General features: G+C 36.9%; 3 protein-coding genes across 4 annotated transcripts; 1 reads left to right on the top strand and 2 right to left on the bottom strand.

Moving 5' to 3' along the window:
• Positions 1–164: 164 nt before the first annotated feature.
• On the bottom strand, positions 165–7,724 carry LOC311277024 (uncharacterized protein). Of its 2 annotated transcripts, none has more exons than XM_084387130.1 (4): positions 7,379–7,724; positions 5,990–6,128; positions 4,567–5,067; positions 165–2,003 (listed from the first exon to the last, which is right to left on the bottom strand). In XM_084387130.1, the coding sequence occupies exons 1-4, from the start codon at positions 7,556–7,558 to the stop codon at positions 547–549; spliced, it is 2,277 nt and encodes a 758-aa protein (XP_084243256.1). In that variant the 5' UTR covers positions 7,559–7,724; the 3' UTR covers positions 165–546. The 2 variants fall into 2 exon arrangements, with proteins under 2 accessions (XP_084243256.1, XP_084243257.1); XM_084387131.1 differs by having other exon boundaries at positions 5,990–6,125; positions 7,379–7,683.
• Positions 7,725–8,033: 309 nt separating this feature from the next.
• Positions 8,034–9,684, bottom strand: hspb9l (heat shock protein, alpha-crystallin-related, b9-like). The gene has a single exon (XM_084387133.1). The coding sequence runs from the start codon at positions 9,490–9,492 to the stop codon at positions 8,860–8,862; it is 633 nt and encodes a 210-aa protein (XP_084243259.1). The 5' UTR covers positions 9,493–9,684; the 3' UTR covers positions 8,034–8,859.
• A 1,095-nt stretch (positions 9,685–10,779) lies between these two features.
• atp5mea (ATP synthase membrane subunit ea) lies at positions 10,780–13,675 on the top strand. The gene is made up of 4 exons (XM_084387546.1): positions 10,780–10,907; positions 11,622–11,676; positions 12,457–12,555; positions 13,560–13,675. The coding sequence occupies exons 1-4, from the start codon at positions 10,872–10,874 to the stop codon at positions 13,583–13,585; spliced, it is 216 nt and encodes a 71-aa protein (XP_084243672.1). The 5' UTR covers positions 10,780–10,871; the 3' UTR covers positions 13,586–13,675.
• Positions 13,676–14,780: the final 1,105 nt, after the last annotated feature.

Here is a 14,780-nt window from a genome sequence, read left to right on the forward strand (position 1 = left end):
CACCGGGTTGTGGGATATCTTAGACCTAAAAATCGATCAGGGTAAGGTATTTTTGAGGAATAGTTTAGCAGACACTGTATTCAGACATGACGTTTACTAATCAACTTTATATTTAATCAAATACAATGATTTAATAATACATTTAATGTTAAGAAGACAGAGATGGTTCTTCATTATGTTTTTATTGCCATCACACACAAGTATTGATTCCCAGTCCTGTTTTGAAAATATAATTGTTTACACAATTAACCCTCTGGGCTTCTTCGTAAAATAGTCACACTTAGCTTCCTCCCGCCCGAAAACGGGCGAAGCCTTAAAATTTTACTTTACTTTTTCCCAGGATAACCAAACGTTTTCGGGCGAAGAAGCCCAGAGGGTTAAAAAATACAGAGGCTTACACACTTTTGTTTAATTCAGCTTGCCAATCAAGACCCTACAGATCATTAGCTATGAACATAATAATGATATGCATTACATAAACTATTTCAAACATGAGATGCAATGTTTAATTCAGTGTAACCTTTGGTCTAGCAAAAATTGAAGAATTTACATAGTATATTTACATTTATGTTGCTTAAGATTTCTATGATCCACAAACTTTTTCCCACAGCTCTCACAACTGAATGACTTTTGACCGGTGTGCACTCGCTGATGGGTCCTCAGATGCACAGCCTGATTGAACGTCTTGCCACAAACATCACAACCGAAAGGTCTCTCTCCTGTATGGATTCTCATGTGCATCTGAATACTGCTCGAATACCCAAACCTCTTTCCACAAATCTCACAACTATACGGCTTTTCCTTCGTGTGAACCCTTTGGTGTACCGTAAGGGCGGCATGTGAGTAGAACTTCTTTTGACAATGTTCGCAACTGAACTTCTTCAGCAGAGGACTGACCAGTCGCTCATGATGCTTCTCTCCTGTGTGTACAAGCATGTGCTGATTAAGAGAACTGGGGAATATGAAGGCCTTATTACAGATCGAACACACACAATCCCTCCTTCCCGCATGAATGATTCGCTTGTGCCTTTTCATGTAGTCCGAACTGGTAAATCCCTTACCGCAAACGTCGCAAAGGAACGGTTTGCTTGAAGTGTGTTTGTGCATGTGCATCTTCAGGGCGTACGCTGTGGTGTACCTTTTCAAACATATCGGACAACCGTACAGCTTCACTCCCGTGTGACCAGCTTTGTGTCTGTTGAGGTTTCCAGAGGTGGCGAACTTCTTGTCGCATACGTCGCACGCGTATCGCTTTTCCCTCGTGTGCACGAGCATATGCGCCTGCAAGTGTTTGCGAGCACTGAACCGCTTGTCACAGAGTTCGCACGGATACTCGTAGGTTTTCTCTATATGACTCTTCTGGTGATTTTTCAGATATCGTTCACAGCTATAAAACGCGCCACATATCTCGCAGCAGTAGGGCTTCTCGCCGGTGTGTAGTGTTTGATGATCGAGCATGTTTTGTTTAATTTTGAACTGCTTGTCACATACGGGACAGCTGTAGAGCGTTTCGACTGCTCTGCATCTGTGTCTGCCGAACGAACGCTTGCCAGGAAAGACTTTCTGGCAGTGTGGGCAAGTAACCGTCTTTTCTGCCGTGTGAAGGCGCTTGTGCTTTTCCAGGGAAGCCTGAAATACAAAAGACTTGGAACATATATCACATTTGAATAGCTGAGCTCCAGTGTGCATCGCCGCGTGTCTGATGAGGCAGCTTCTCATAGTAAAGCGCTTATCGCAATGCGAACATTTGTAATGTTTCACGTGAGCCCGAACGTGGTTAATGAACTTCCACCTCAGTTCAAAACATTTCCCGCAAGTTTTGCAACGGAACAAACCATCATTTGATTGCTTTATCATTTCTGTGTTAGGAGTGGCGTTGGGCTGAACGTCTGCATTTTCGATGGTAATATTCAAACCTTGCACAAGCGATTCGGTTGCATACTGACTGCTTTCCAAGACAGCACAAGATAAGTCTTCGTTGTCCAAGTTATTTTGTAGAATTTCTGTAAGGAGAAGAACACAGAGTATGTTTAAGAGAAACAAACTGGAAAAGATCTACATTTTTCTACATTTTCTTTTATATGGAAATTAGGGATGCACCGATCCACATTTTTTCACTTCCGATCCGATCCCGATACCTGAATTTGGATATCGGCCGATACCGATACTATTCCGATACCAGAGCTGTGTTTGCTTTAATATTATTATTATCATTTTTGTTTATTTTATATGATGCTGAAATAAAGTTCTCTCAACAGGCAAGTAATAATATGTTATGTACGTAGCCTATGTATGCATGTATGTCCCAAAAGGCAACTTGAGGTAAGTTATAAGGTCAGAAAAGGAAGTCAGAAAAACAGGAAATCCTGTTAACAGGAAAAATCCCATTCTGAAAACAAATATGCAACTGGGGTTTCAAATTGATTGTCATGTCAATATTTATTACATTCCCAAAATGTCAAATACTTGAGTCTTGAAATATAAGAAAAGTGCAAGTGTAACTGTAAACATCTTACACACACACTATCTGAAGGGTGATCCTCGCTCCGATGCAGTAAATGCTCGATCAACATCAGCATCGTGCAAACAAACAAGCGGATTTCGCCTCAGACGCGCGTCGATTTCGCTTCAAACTTTTGCTTTTTACGCACGTCAATTTTTCTCTGGACGCGCAAATGGATTCAAAATATTCAAGCGTCCAGCTAGACGCGGTAGACGCGTTTGGTGTAAACACACAGTAACGTGGTGCTTTTTTAAATGTTTGATTGCGTTCGTTGTGTTGTACGACGCGAGGGAGCCTCAAAGGACTCATTGCATCATTGCAAACATTGCATTTTGCTGTCTTGCTCTGCGGTGTTTCCAGTGTGAAGTATATCCACACAGCGGACGTTGTTGGCTAGCCGCAACCTGCGGAATGGATTTCCTGAGTGGGGGCGTGTCTCATAACTCTGTGTCTCATTGAGCCGCGCCTCCGTTCAGGAAATCCATTCCGCAGTTTGCAGACAGCTAACAGACTAGCCGGCGGGAATCACTTTTGGAGTCATTTCAGCAGACGTTAAAGCGAGCGCAGACATGACTCATGGATATCGGATATCTCCGCAGGTTGGATCGGGAAAATCCGATACGTCAATTACGCTGGTATCGGGTCCCGATACCGATACTGGATCGGATCGGCCCCATCCCTAATGGAAATATTGGTCATTAGGGTGCGTTCAGTCAATTTTAACTCATTAAAGCTGTTGTTTTTAAACTTTAGTCACGCCCCCTTAAACCTTGAAAAAAAATCTGCCACCCCCACCCCACAAATAATTTGGAAAAATTCAATTTTAATTGAAATTGAAAACCTGGAATTGTTTCATTTTCACCATGTCTATACCTGGCGTGACTAAAAAATAGGATTTACGACGGTTGCTTTGTCGCGTACAGTGTAGACAGCTTTTAGCTGTTGCGAGGCGATAACACTTGTGTCCGGTGTAAACACGGTGTTTGTATTGCTGTTGAAGGGGAGTGGCGGGTTAACAATAGCAGCTTGTGAAGCCGTCCACTAAAGAGATGCTTTTCTATGGCAAGGAAGATCTTCAATGTTCAGACAGTGTGCAGTCAACGGTCTGAAGAAGAAAGTTTCAGAAGAATTGGCATTCGGTGCCGCTTTATAAAAGGCAGAGAGCCAATCGGCATTCACACACTACATTTTGTAAATGAATATTTTATTCAAAAAGGTTTTATTCAAATAAATGTTGTTCTTTTAAACGTACTATTTATCAAAAAATCCTGATTTTTTTAATCACGGTTTCCACAAAGGATTAAGCAGCACAATTATTTTCAAAATGAATAATAAGAAATGTTTGGTAAACATGAAATCAGAACATGATTTTTTAAGGATCGTGTGACACTGAAGAGTAATTGCAGCAGAAAATTCAGCTTTGCCATTACAGGAATAGATTACAATTTAAAATGTATATAAAAAATATGATAATATTTCACAATATTACTGTACTTTTTGATCGAATAAAAGCAGCCTTGGTGAGCATAAGAGACTACTTTAAAAAATGTACCGACCCCAAATTTATTATTTATTCTCCTACGCTGTTGACATAGTGTAAACAGTGCAGCACTTCTGGGTTCTACGTCAGAACGTAGGCTCATTATTGGCCGACGCTGGTCATGCGTGTGATGCTGGCCAATAGTGAGCCTACGTTCTGACGTAGAACGTCAACAGCGTAGGAGAATGACATGGAAGAGAAGAGACTGTTGAATAAAGTCGTTATTTTTGCGCACAAAAAGTATTCTTGTCGCTTGATAAACCTAAGGTTGAGCCACTGTAGTCACTTGGACTATTTTAACGATGTCTTTACTAACTTTCTGGGCCGGCAAATGAAATTACAAAGCAACCTATGGAGGAGTGAGACAGCTCTCAGTTTTCATCAAAAATATCTTCATTTGTGTTCCGAAGATGAACGAAAGTCTTACGTGGTTGGAACAACATGAGGGTGAGTAATTACTGACAGAATTTTCATTTTTGAGTGAACTAGCCCTTTAAGCACAGCATTTGAAATCATGTCTTACCTTGAGTGGTGACCTCTAGTGTTTCCAGGGATGTATTGACAGCGTCACAGGTTTCGAGCTGCACAATGAATTCTTCTTCGTGCAGAGTGGCTTCGAACTCAATGCTCACTTCTGGAGTCGTGTGAAATCGCTGGTGTTTCATCAAGCATTTCATCATTTTGAAAGTATTCCCACACGTCAAACAATTGAAAGGTCTTTCTTTGTGTAAAGCATTGTGAATGTTCAACAGGGCCAAGTCTTTGAAAGATACTCCACAGGACTCGCAAATGAAAGGCTCCCGTCTCACCTCTGCAGCTATATTTGTGCTTGTGGAAGGTTGGCTTTCACTCAAACCCACATTGCCTGCCAGAATGTCAGTGGGTGCAGATGGCAGCTGTTGGTACTGATTATTTGCTGCTTGTCCAGAGTTTTCCTGATGTTCTGATTCCAATTCATAATCCTTGTTCTTTTCAGGCCCAAGAAGCACATTATTTTCAGGCTCAGGTGTGGCTGCTTGACCCTCTGTGAGAATACAATAAGAATACATTTCCTATTGTAATGTATGCGAGTTAAACAAACAAGAAAAAATGTAGGGCGGGACATGGTATTGTCCATCTGGAATTGATTGGATCATTGTGGTTCGCTAGTGCTGTGATCTCATGTGAGTGACAGGTTGTCCTGCCCTCATGCTAGTAAAAATGTCATCAGTAAAGAGAAAAGATGTCTATGCAATAAGGAGGGGAAGTTATTTTGATTAAAGATTACGAGGGCACATGAAATAAAAAACAATTATGATGTATGTACCGTATATACCCGAATATAAGACAAGGTTTTTGTCCTAAAAATAGGCTGAAAAATGGGGGGTCGTCTTATATTCGCGATATAGACAAAATCACGGGGGGAAAGGGAGAAAGAACAACGGAATAAATATGAAATAGTGACTGAAACGCGACCCATTAAGACAAATAATTTCGGTTATACTTGCATGTAAAATTAGAGAAGCAACATAATATCTGTGTTTAACTGAATTAAAAACGCTGCTCCTCTCTGCCGCGCAAGACGCAGAGCGAGCGAGAGAGAGACAGAGAGAGAGAGAGAGAGAGAGAGAGAGGTGCGCGCACAAGACGCAGAGAGAGAGAGAGAGAGAGGTGCGTGCGAGACGCAGAGCGCGCGAGAGAGAGAGAAAGGTGCGCGCGCGCGCGCTGGAAGAGAGAGAATGAATTATCACTGCAATTTTCAAATAAAATTATTTTATGTTGAAAACCAGATTTTTTCCACAAAAATAAGTCTGGAAAATGGGGGGGTCGTCTTATATTCAGGGTCGTCTTATAGTCGGGTATATACGGTACACAGATAAATCATTTATAATAAACACTGCAACATTCCATAAAAAACAAGAAACATCAGTATTGATTTCATTGTGACTTTAAGAATAAAGACATACCATTTAGTTTGTCTTGTTTTGACAGCTGAGACTTTGCTGTAGCTTCCAATACTTGAGCGGAGATGCGATCATGAATCAGTTTCACCATTGTCTCTATTGTGGCTTTACTCAACAGCTCCATGAATGCAGCAAACTCCTTCTGAAATACAAAGATATCAGATTTTTAGTTGTATTGTACAGCACTTTGTGTCAATTTGGAGTTGCGTTGAAAGTGCTTTATAAAGAAAGAAAAAGAGATAATTTGAGATTTAGTCATTTGCAAGCACCTACAATTTGCTGCATGTCAAAAAGCAGGGTTTGATTAAAAAAGGATTTTTGTTATACTGTCTTACAATAATTACTTTCCATGCACAAAATATTTGACTCTCTTTTTTTTGGATCCCTAGAGAACTGCAATGTTTTCTTTTGTTTTCAATGCATTATGACTAGAACAAGATGCCCAAAGGACAAACATGTTCGGATGTATTCACCTGTTTGAGTGTAAATATCCTGCTCCATTGTCCTCAAAACACATGAATTTCCAATCACTCAATATGAGTGAACACCGACAGACACAAAAAGCAATGTTGCATATTATATAAATCACCAACTCTAGCATTCAGTTGAATGAATGAGACATGATGTTTTCTTCACTATCTATTAAATTGTCAATTTATCATCACGTCGCCTTGCGCTGGTGACAAAACATTTTCTATTATCTATTAATGCAGTATTGATTGTGTTTTTCTGTTGTTGCTAGCTGCCTATGATCAGGAGGAAAATCATGTAAAAACACCAAACAATTTCTTTACAACTTGTGTGATGAAGGTCACGACTGTCATGATTTTTGACACACAAATTAAAACCTTGCCGAGCACATATGACTAGGCTTTAGATTTTTCAGTATATAATTTTTCAAATATATCTGGCATGTTGACTTTAAGTAGGTACAGCTGTTTAAGTGTATATTTGCGACAACTTATCCTTGTCAGAACACAGTATGGTTTCTTTACATAATGCATTTGTTCATATATTTGTATATGACTGTCATATGTCAAAAACAATTTAGAATTGTGTCTAACGTAATCATCTCTAGTTAATTTCCAATGCGGGACATTCTTCTGTAAGAATCAGTATTAATTGTCTTTTAAAACAAGCAGTAATTTAAGACAGCATGCTACAAACATACGCCATTTAATCAACCACAGCTTACTGGGAAACAGATGGAGGTTGCCAGTTTAACAGGTTTATTATGTTTATAAAATAATTACATTCAATATGGACTTAATATACTCGTTACTCTGTGCACTGCCAGTTGCAATTACAATGTAAACAACAGCCAGGCAACATTTAGAAGCGTGTTGTGAACAGGAATGGACACTTAATGCGCTTTTCTACTCTAGAACTTACAGTTTTGGCTTGATTCGCCTGTTTAAGTCTGTTTTTGTTCACTGCAGTCCCCTTGTTGCGCTTCCACTCTTCAGATAAGACAGCCGTGAAGTCAGAGAGATGTTTGCTCAACTCCGACACGACACTTTCAACTAACACCCCCATAACGGAGGACAGTAACTCGTGAATTACTGCCGTCATGCTCAAGGAAGATTCTCGGCACTTTACTCCCCAAAATAATGCGTACTACCTCATTACATACAATAATGCAGGTTTAAAAAGTATCCTAGCTAGCCCGATTAATTTGCTTGTTTGTGGCGGGTGAACAAACGGAAGGAAATTCGTCTCTCAAACTAAAATCTCGACTGGGGTATGTTTTGTAATAGCAGTACTGCCACCTAGAGGGTTGGAGTTATTAGTACCAAAGTCCTGTTAGTACGCTTTACTTCAAGTGGGGGATGTCAAATGTTTTTGGGGGAAGTCTCTAAATTTGTGAGATTCATATAAGAGAACTAAATGTTGATATTTGCTTATGTTTTTTCAACCCTAGAAAATTCCGTTGTTGTTTTTTTTCTGAATTTGTGAGATGCATGGAACAATTCTTAAGAAATTCTTATTATTTTATGCATGATTGTTGTGACTCAAAAATTAAAACCATAGATTTTTTTTTAACACAAACAATTTGTTTTAAGTTTTCAAAAATATCTGATTTGTGGATTTTTACACTGTAAAAAAAAAAAAAGTACGAAGTACAATGAACTTGGATGTTTAAGTCATTTTCAACTTAAATTAGCCTACATTAAACTGACATAAAAAAAATGTGTTGAGTCTTGTATAAATTAAAAAAGGAAGTTGATGTGATGAGCTAAACCAATGTAAAAACATGTTGTCATAACTTACAGTATCATATCGTATTTTACAGTGAAGAAACAGTTGAGCAAAGCAAAGTAGGCCTAGGCCTATATGAATTATGTATATTTTAAGAATGTTTGGTAAAAGCTTTAAGTGGATGAGATCCAAATTAAAGAGCTAAATACTGATCATTGCTAATATTTCACCCCAATAAAAACATTTTTGTGAATTTGTGAGATGCAAGCAACAATCCTTAAGAAATTCTTAATTATTTAGCCTAATCCATGCAGAGATTCGTATGAAGATTGTAATAACAAAAATGGAAGCAAAATGTATGAAATAAATAAATACAACTTAATACATTTACTAATTTAATAATTCTTTGTGTAAATCTTGCAAGTTACATAAACATGGTGGTGCCCCAGGACCAGATTAGTTTTTAGTTTATTGGATGTACACTTAATAATCTTTTTGACAAAACCATCTCTTTGCAATATAACAAAAACAAATATATTACTGAATTGAAGTGTTCCAGTAAATCTTAATGCAACGAACAAAATGTATAGCATCAATAAAGATCTTTTACAGCTTAAGTTTGAGCTTTATAAGGGTGTCCCATAGAGTCATTAGTTGTGTTGTGGAGGCTAAGCTCAGTTCTCCGTAGACTCTGCCTCAACTGCCGGGTTCTCAGGCTGAGGGCTCTGAGGAGCAGGGCTCTGAGGAGCAGGACTCTTCACAGCAGGAGTGTATGTAATGGGAATCACTCTCTCGTTGCTCACAGCATTAGGCTCTTTGGGTGCTTGTATCTGCAGCTGGCCATTATTTAAAGAACAGGTCACCATTTCAGGACTCACACCTTCAGGAAGGTCAAACTCCTGCCTAAATTCTTGGCTTCTGAACGAGTACGATCCTTTCCCGTCATCTTGCTTCTTCTCCGTCTTGCCGCTCACCCGCAACTTCCTGCCCACTTGTTTGACGGACAGCTCCTCCGGAGAGAAATCCTTCGTATCTAGTGTCAGTGCATAGTGGCTTCCTTCCTTTCCGATCTGGAATGAGATGGGTCTGAAAGTGGTCATGGGTGGGACATGGTCAATCTCGTCAAAAATCCTTTGGTGCAGGCGTTCCATGAACTCCAGGTTGTGCCTCATCTCCTGCATGTGTCTCATCATTTCTTTCTCGATCTGAAAGAACAGAGGTCTCGTCTCCGGCCACAGGCTGCGCACTGGCCAGTGGAAGTCCATGAATGGGCTGAGATGAGGCTGAAATGTGCTTGGGCAAAGCATCTTTGGTGGATTTTCGGTGCTGTGTTGAGCTGGTCGACTTCGTCTGTGCTTCTGTCCCAATGAACAAGACTCGATGCTTTTATATGTTGCCTCAGAACATTCCAGTAACGCTCTGATATTAGCACTGCAATGTGTCAGCCTGTCGAAGAGCTGCTATGACTGAGCACTTGCAGTCATGTTCCAAAACAAGTCGGCTGTATTTTTGTGATCCATCTGTTAAATACCAGAGAAGTGCATCGTTGTTCTATTTACAGTGACTACTCATGGCACTCCAATGGGTCTGCATAGCATTCTATTAAGGGAAGAGGTTAATGCAAGAGGATGATATAAGGTTTTCCTTTTATGTTATATTAATGATTCTGGCTAATCAGGGTTACCCTAATAAATAGTTCAATGTTTTCTGTTTGAGTCATAACTTACTTCATATTATGTCAGTAGTGTTTAAATTGAACTTACGAGGACCCTAACAAGCTTTCTAATCCTGCCGGATTCTGAAACTGACACCATGAGTTGGCAGCGCCCTGGACGACGTCACCGCCTGAAATAGTTTCAATAGGAGGGAACAAGTTGAGTCTAAACAAACAAACGTATCATCACTTGGAGACGGACAGCCTTAGGAAGGAATTCATCTTTAGAGAATAACCATGACCTGTCTTGTCAAGGTTTCTTTTCTGTTTTTTTTTCTTACAGGATTTATGCATATTGTACAATTTATATTGATGACAATGGGCAGTTGACATAAAATGACAAAAAAAACTTTCTAAATGTTTTTAAATAACTTTCTAAATATTATACTACTACTGCTACTACTAATACTAAATAAATAAATGCCCCATATTAATTGAGAGATGTATGGAATATTTATACTTAAAAAAAAAAAGTCCTATTTATCTATTTTAACTTGCTAAAAAGTATGTTAAAATGGTGAATAATAATAGCCTACTAAACAAATTATAAAAAAATAAAAAAATAAAAAAATAAATAAATACCCAGTGAGAGACTTATATGGACTATATGTACATCAAAAAACGTATTCGAAACAATGTAGGGACATTTAAGTGAACTGCTAAAATCGTTATCAAATATATTGAATAATAATAATAATTATTAATAATTATTTAATAGGCTAATAATTATTAATAAATAAATAAATACCCTATGTTAATTGAGAGCCTGTATGATACAATATTTATCATTTACAAACTCAATTGTCATACTTACTACATGAATATTTAAGTGAACTGCTAAAAAATATGGATAATGGACATGTGTACAGTGTAGCCTGCTGACAGTAGGGAGAATCATAAATCATCCAGAGCAGAGCCGAGCGCACACTGCCATTGACTTCCTCTCCTGAGGCTGAAGAGACCCATTCAAACATGGTTCCTCCCGTACAGGTCTCCCCGCTTATCAAGGTACAGGCTCTATTCAGACTATGACCCTCAAACCTTTCTTTATATTCATTAACATGTTTCATTCTTATTAGTTTTTATTTATTTATCGGCGACCTTCATTCATCAGCGAATTAGCTTGCTATACATTGCTATTTGTTAGCTTAGCTTAGCATACAATTCATTGGTCAAACCCATAGCAACTGTACGTTAGCCGGTGAATGAGCTAATCGTGTTAGCCTAGCTGCCTATCCTCAGCACTGCAAGGTCAGGCATGTTAACTTAAGTTGAAGATTACCATGACGTGTTGCAAATATATCGGGGAATAAACTTGTCAAATGTTTAAATAGAATGAATAATGGGAATTGAAAGTTGTACATGCCCCTGTGGTGAGGTGATTTTACAAAAATATAAACATCCATCCCCTATATAGTCACTGATGAGGTCAGTCATAATGCATACTTCTTATATAAAAACAGTATTTTATATTTGAAAACATTTTGTTTAAAATAGTTGACTATATTGATTATAGCATGTCACACCAGAGGACATTGCTGAATGTTTTTGTACCCATAAATAGACTGTGGTTTGAATGCATTAAAACTGTATTTCCTCATACTGTATGTTCAATTTTCGTAGTATTCAGTAAAGAATGGATTTATAAAATATCACAGTGGCCTTTAAAGTCCTTGACAAGCTTACCAGTAAACAAACCAGCAGTCCTCTTTCTGATTTCAGACAGCAAGATGGTCAGCCTTGCTAATTGGATTACTTTATGGGAAGCAGAGATATGGTAAGTTTTTATATATGGTATGTGCCGATGTACTGGACGATATATCATTACAATGAAAGTGCATGATATTGTAATCTTGGGCACTTCAAAATACCATGAATAATTTCTTATTACTAATTGTTTCGATTGTTTGAGTGTATTTTAAGAATAGCCTATTTTTCCATCAACCGGTAAACATTTATAGATATTGAAATTGAAAATGATTTGATTCTTTATTATTGTTCAATAACACTTTACAGTAAGATTCTTTAAGTGTTTGTATTTTTTATTGAAATATAAATCTGCAAATAAAAAATATAAAAAAGGTTATATTAGTTAACATTAGTTGATTAATTAATTAACTTGAACTAACAATGAACAATACTTCTAAAGCATTTATTAATCTTAGTTAATGTTAATTTAAACATTTACTAAAATATTATTAAAATCAAAGTTGTATCTGTTGATATTATTTATTAACAGATAAATATGGAATTGAGCTAAAACGAACTAACAGTGAACAGTTGTATTTTTAACTAACACTAACAAAGAATAATAACTACTGTAACAAATGTAGCTATTGCTCATTGTTAGGTAATGCATTAACGCAATGAGACCTTATTGTAAAGTGTTACCTATTGTTCTTTATAGTTCTTTTGCACTTTAATCTGTTTTAAACATTTGTTTACTTTATACATTTTTTTTTGTATTGTTTTTTGTTTTGTATTTAAATATTCAGAGTTGTTTTCTTCCTCATTAAATAGTTTTTCTATGGTGTTTTTCAATCAATCTGCTCACCAGATTACCTGAAGCCCATTGCTGCTGAAGAAAGAAGGATTGAGGAGGAAGAGAAGAAACTCAGGGAAGAGCGAGAGCGCATTTACAAACAGCTTTCTGAAGGTCTGTAACCAGCTATAAATAGTTGTGTGTGTGTGTGTATATATATATATATATATATATATATTATATATAAAATATTAAATTAATTATTCTACAATATAACAAGAATAAAATATGATAAAATATATGTAATAATAGTAATTTTTTGGGTCGTATTTGAACCCTGCCCCGTCTGTTCATTTCAGACCTTGGTGTTTCAGTGTGGACATTTTACATTAACCAAACCCATGTAGAGGGATGATACAGTATGTTGAAATGGTGTTTGATGAAAAAAAAACTGTTCCCTTTTTTATTTTGCAATACATTAACAGCATGTCATGATGCAGCACATCATTTGATATTTAACTTTGGGACCGAAGGTTGCTTTCGGTTCTTTAGAATTCTTTACCAAAATATTCAATGAAACAAATGCAAAGAAATGTTATTCATGGAAAAGAATTTCAGGGGATGGATTTCAACTTGGTTGATGATTTAGAGAAAGTTATCAAAGTTCTGTGTATGCGTGTGTGGCATAACTTAATGACATGTTTAGTAGTAATACAGGGTGTTAACTTGTGTTAACTTATTTCTTATGTCTTTTTTATAATTTAACTAAGTGAAGTGAGTTTATGCTTAAAACAAGAACAAATATCCGTCAGTGAGCTTTGAAAACTTCCCTTTGAATGAAGTACACTTTTCTGATCCTTTTGTATCTCCAGTAAATGTATCTTGATTTAATACTCTTTAGACAATTGCACTGGAAAAGAAGATACAGTAAAAGTTATGTCCATATTTTAGTGGTTGTGAGGTATTCAAGATACTTAATAGATATCTGTCTGATGTTTAATTTTCAAAATCTGAAATGTTGCTAATGCAACTCATATTTCTTACTAGACATTTACTGACGTATTGTATTTAATTAACTTAAATTAAGTTGGTCTTAAAAAGGTCTTGGAAAAGGTCTTAAATTTACCTTCATAAAACCGGCAGAAATCCTAAATTCTCTTCTTTTTTTTTTTCTACAGCAAACTCTGACACCATTCTGAAGTAAGTCTCCGTGACGTATCCATTCCAGCACCAAATGAGATGAATCACAATGAACCTAATTCTATTTTTCAATAAAGACAGTAGTTAAAATGTTTTTGTACTTTCTTTTTTCCTTGATTTCCTGATTATATGCATCATAGGGATTTCTGCATACTAATTCAGCTAGAATATATTTTCATATCTTTATATTTGTATGCACTATGTGCATCTAACAAAACAAGATCATCCACTGAGAATATGTTGTAGACTGTTTTGTCTTTTCTGCATTGCCGTAGTGACATTTATAGAGGGAGGACAATTGTATAACGTGACCATGGTTTAGCATAAATCCCAGGATTTAGGTCAAGCCAATACAGCACAAGTGCTGATTTTGCACAAATGCTTCACAGCTACTTAGCTGCAGTGCTACACTTCATTAACTATTCAAATAAGCAAGATATATATTTGTTTAGATGTCTCAAAACTCTGCTTTCAACATTTCTTGTTGTGTTTATCTGAAACCCAGAAATGCTGAGAGTTTAAAGGCCTGTTCACACCAAGAAAGATTAACTTTAACAATAACTATACTAGCATCCACACCAGCGGACGTGCACACTGAGTTTTGTTGTCTGCCACTTTAAATCTAATTGGCTGTCAATGTTTTTATCATTCATCAGCTGGAAAAAAAAATCGCTCTGTAGGTGATTTCAATGAAATCGTTCCCTGTCATCATAATAGTTGTGGTGTGGAATCTGCTATCCTTTTATATTTAGAATGATTTTCAGAAAGATTTATTTATCGTTATAGTTTTCTCTCTTGGTGTGAACGGGCCTTAACAGAGACAAAAACATTAAAAGTCTTTCTAAGAATATTGTCAGAGGATTAATTGTGAAATGGAATATGTAGGGATGTGTAGCTGTTCAGATAACCTTTGCAGATTACATCTAGGAAGGGAAGGGTGGAAACTGCTGATAGTTCTCATAGGATAAGAGGCTTTCTTATCGAGTGAGTCACCGAGCAGATGTGTGAAGAGAATCTCAGATTACTATTATTGCTTTCATACGCTATCATTCACAAGTTTGAGATTGGTAAGATTTTTTTCATGTTTTTGAAAGACGTCTCACCAAGTCTGCATTTATTTAATCAAAAAGAGTAAAAACTGCAATACTGTTAGTTTAAAATAGCTGTTTTTTGTATTAATATACAGTAATTTAAATGTA

The sequence above is a fragment of the Rutilus rutilus genome, assembly GCF_951802725.1.
Source record: "Rutilus rutilus genome assembly, chromosome: 18".
NCBI lineage: Eukaryota > Metazoa > Chordata > Actinopteri > Cypriniformes > Leuciscidae > Rutilus > Rutilus rutilus.

What these genes read in the sequence shown, in the direction of transcription:
- LOC311277024 (XM_084387130.1), bottom strand. Translation starts at nt 7,558, where the DNA reads ATGACGGCAGTAATTCACGAGTTACTGTCCTCCGTTATGGGGGTGTTA. An exon ending in AAAACAAGACAAACTAAATG is followed by an intron (nt 5,068 to 5,989) that starts GTATGTCTTTAT and finishes GTATTCTCACAG; the next exon opens with AGGGTCAAGCAGCCACACCT. An exon ending in ACTAGAGGTCACCACTCAAG is followed by an intron (nt 2,004 to 4,566) that starts GTAAGACATGAT and finishes TTCTCCTTACAG; the next exon opens with AAATTCTACAAAATAACTTG.
- atp5mea (XM_084387546.1), top strand. Translation starts at nt 10,872, where the DNA reads ATGGTTCCTCCCGTACAGGTCTCCCCGCTTATCAAG. An exon ending in TTATGGGAAGCAGAGATATG is followed by an intron (nt 11,677 to 12,456) that starts GTAAGTTTTTAT and finishes TCTGCTCACCAG; the next exon opens with ATTACCTGAAGCCCATTGCT. An exon ending in TTACAAACAGCTTTCTGAAG is followed by an intron (nt 12,556 to 13,559) that starts GTCTGTAACCAG and finishes TTTTTTCTACAG; the next exon opens with CAAACTCTGACACCATTCTG.
- hspb9l (XM_084387133.1), bottom strand. Translation starts at nt 9,492, where the DNA reads ATGCTTTGCCCAAGCACATTTCAGCCTCATCTCAGCCCATTCATGGAC.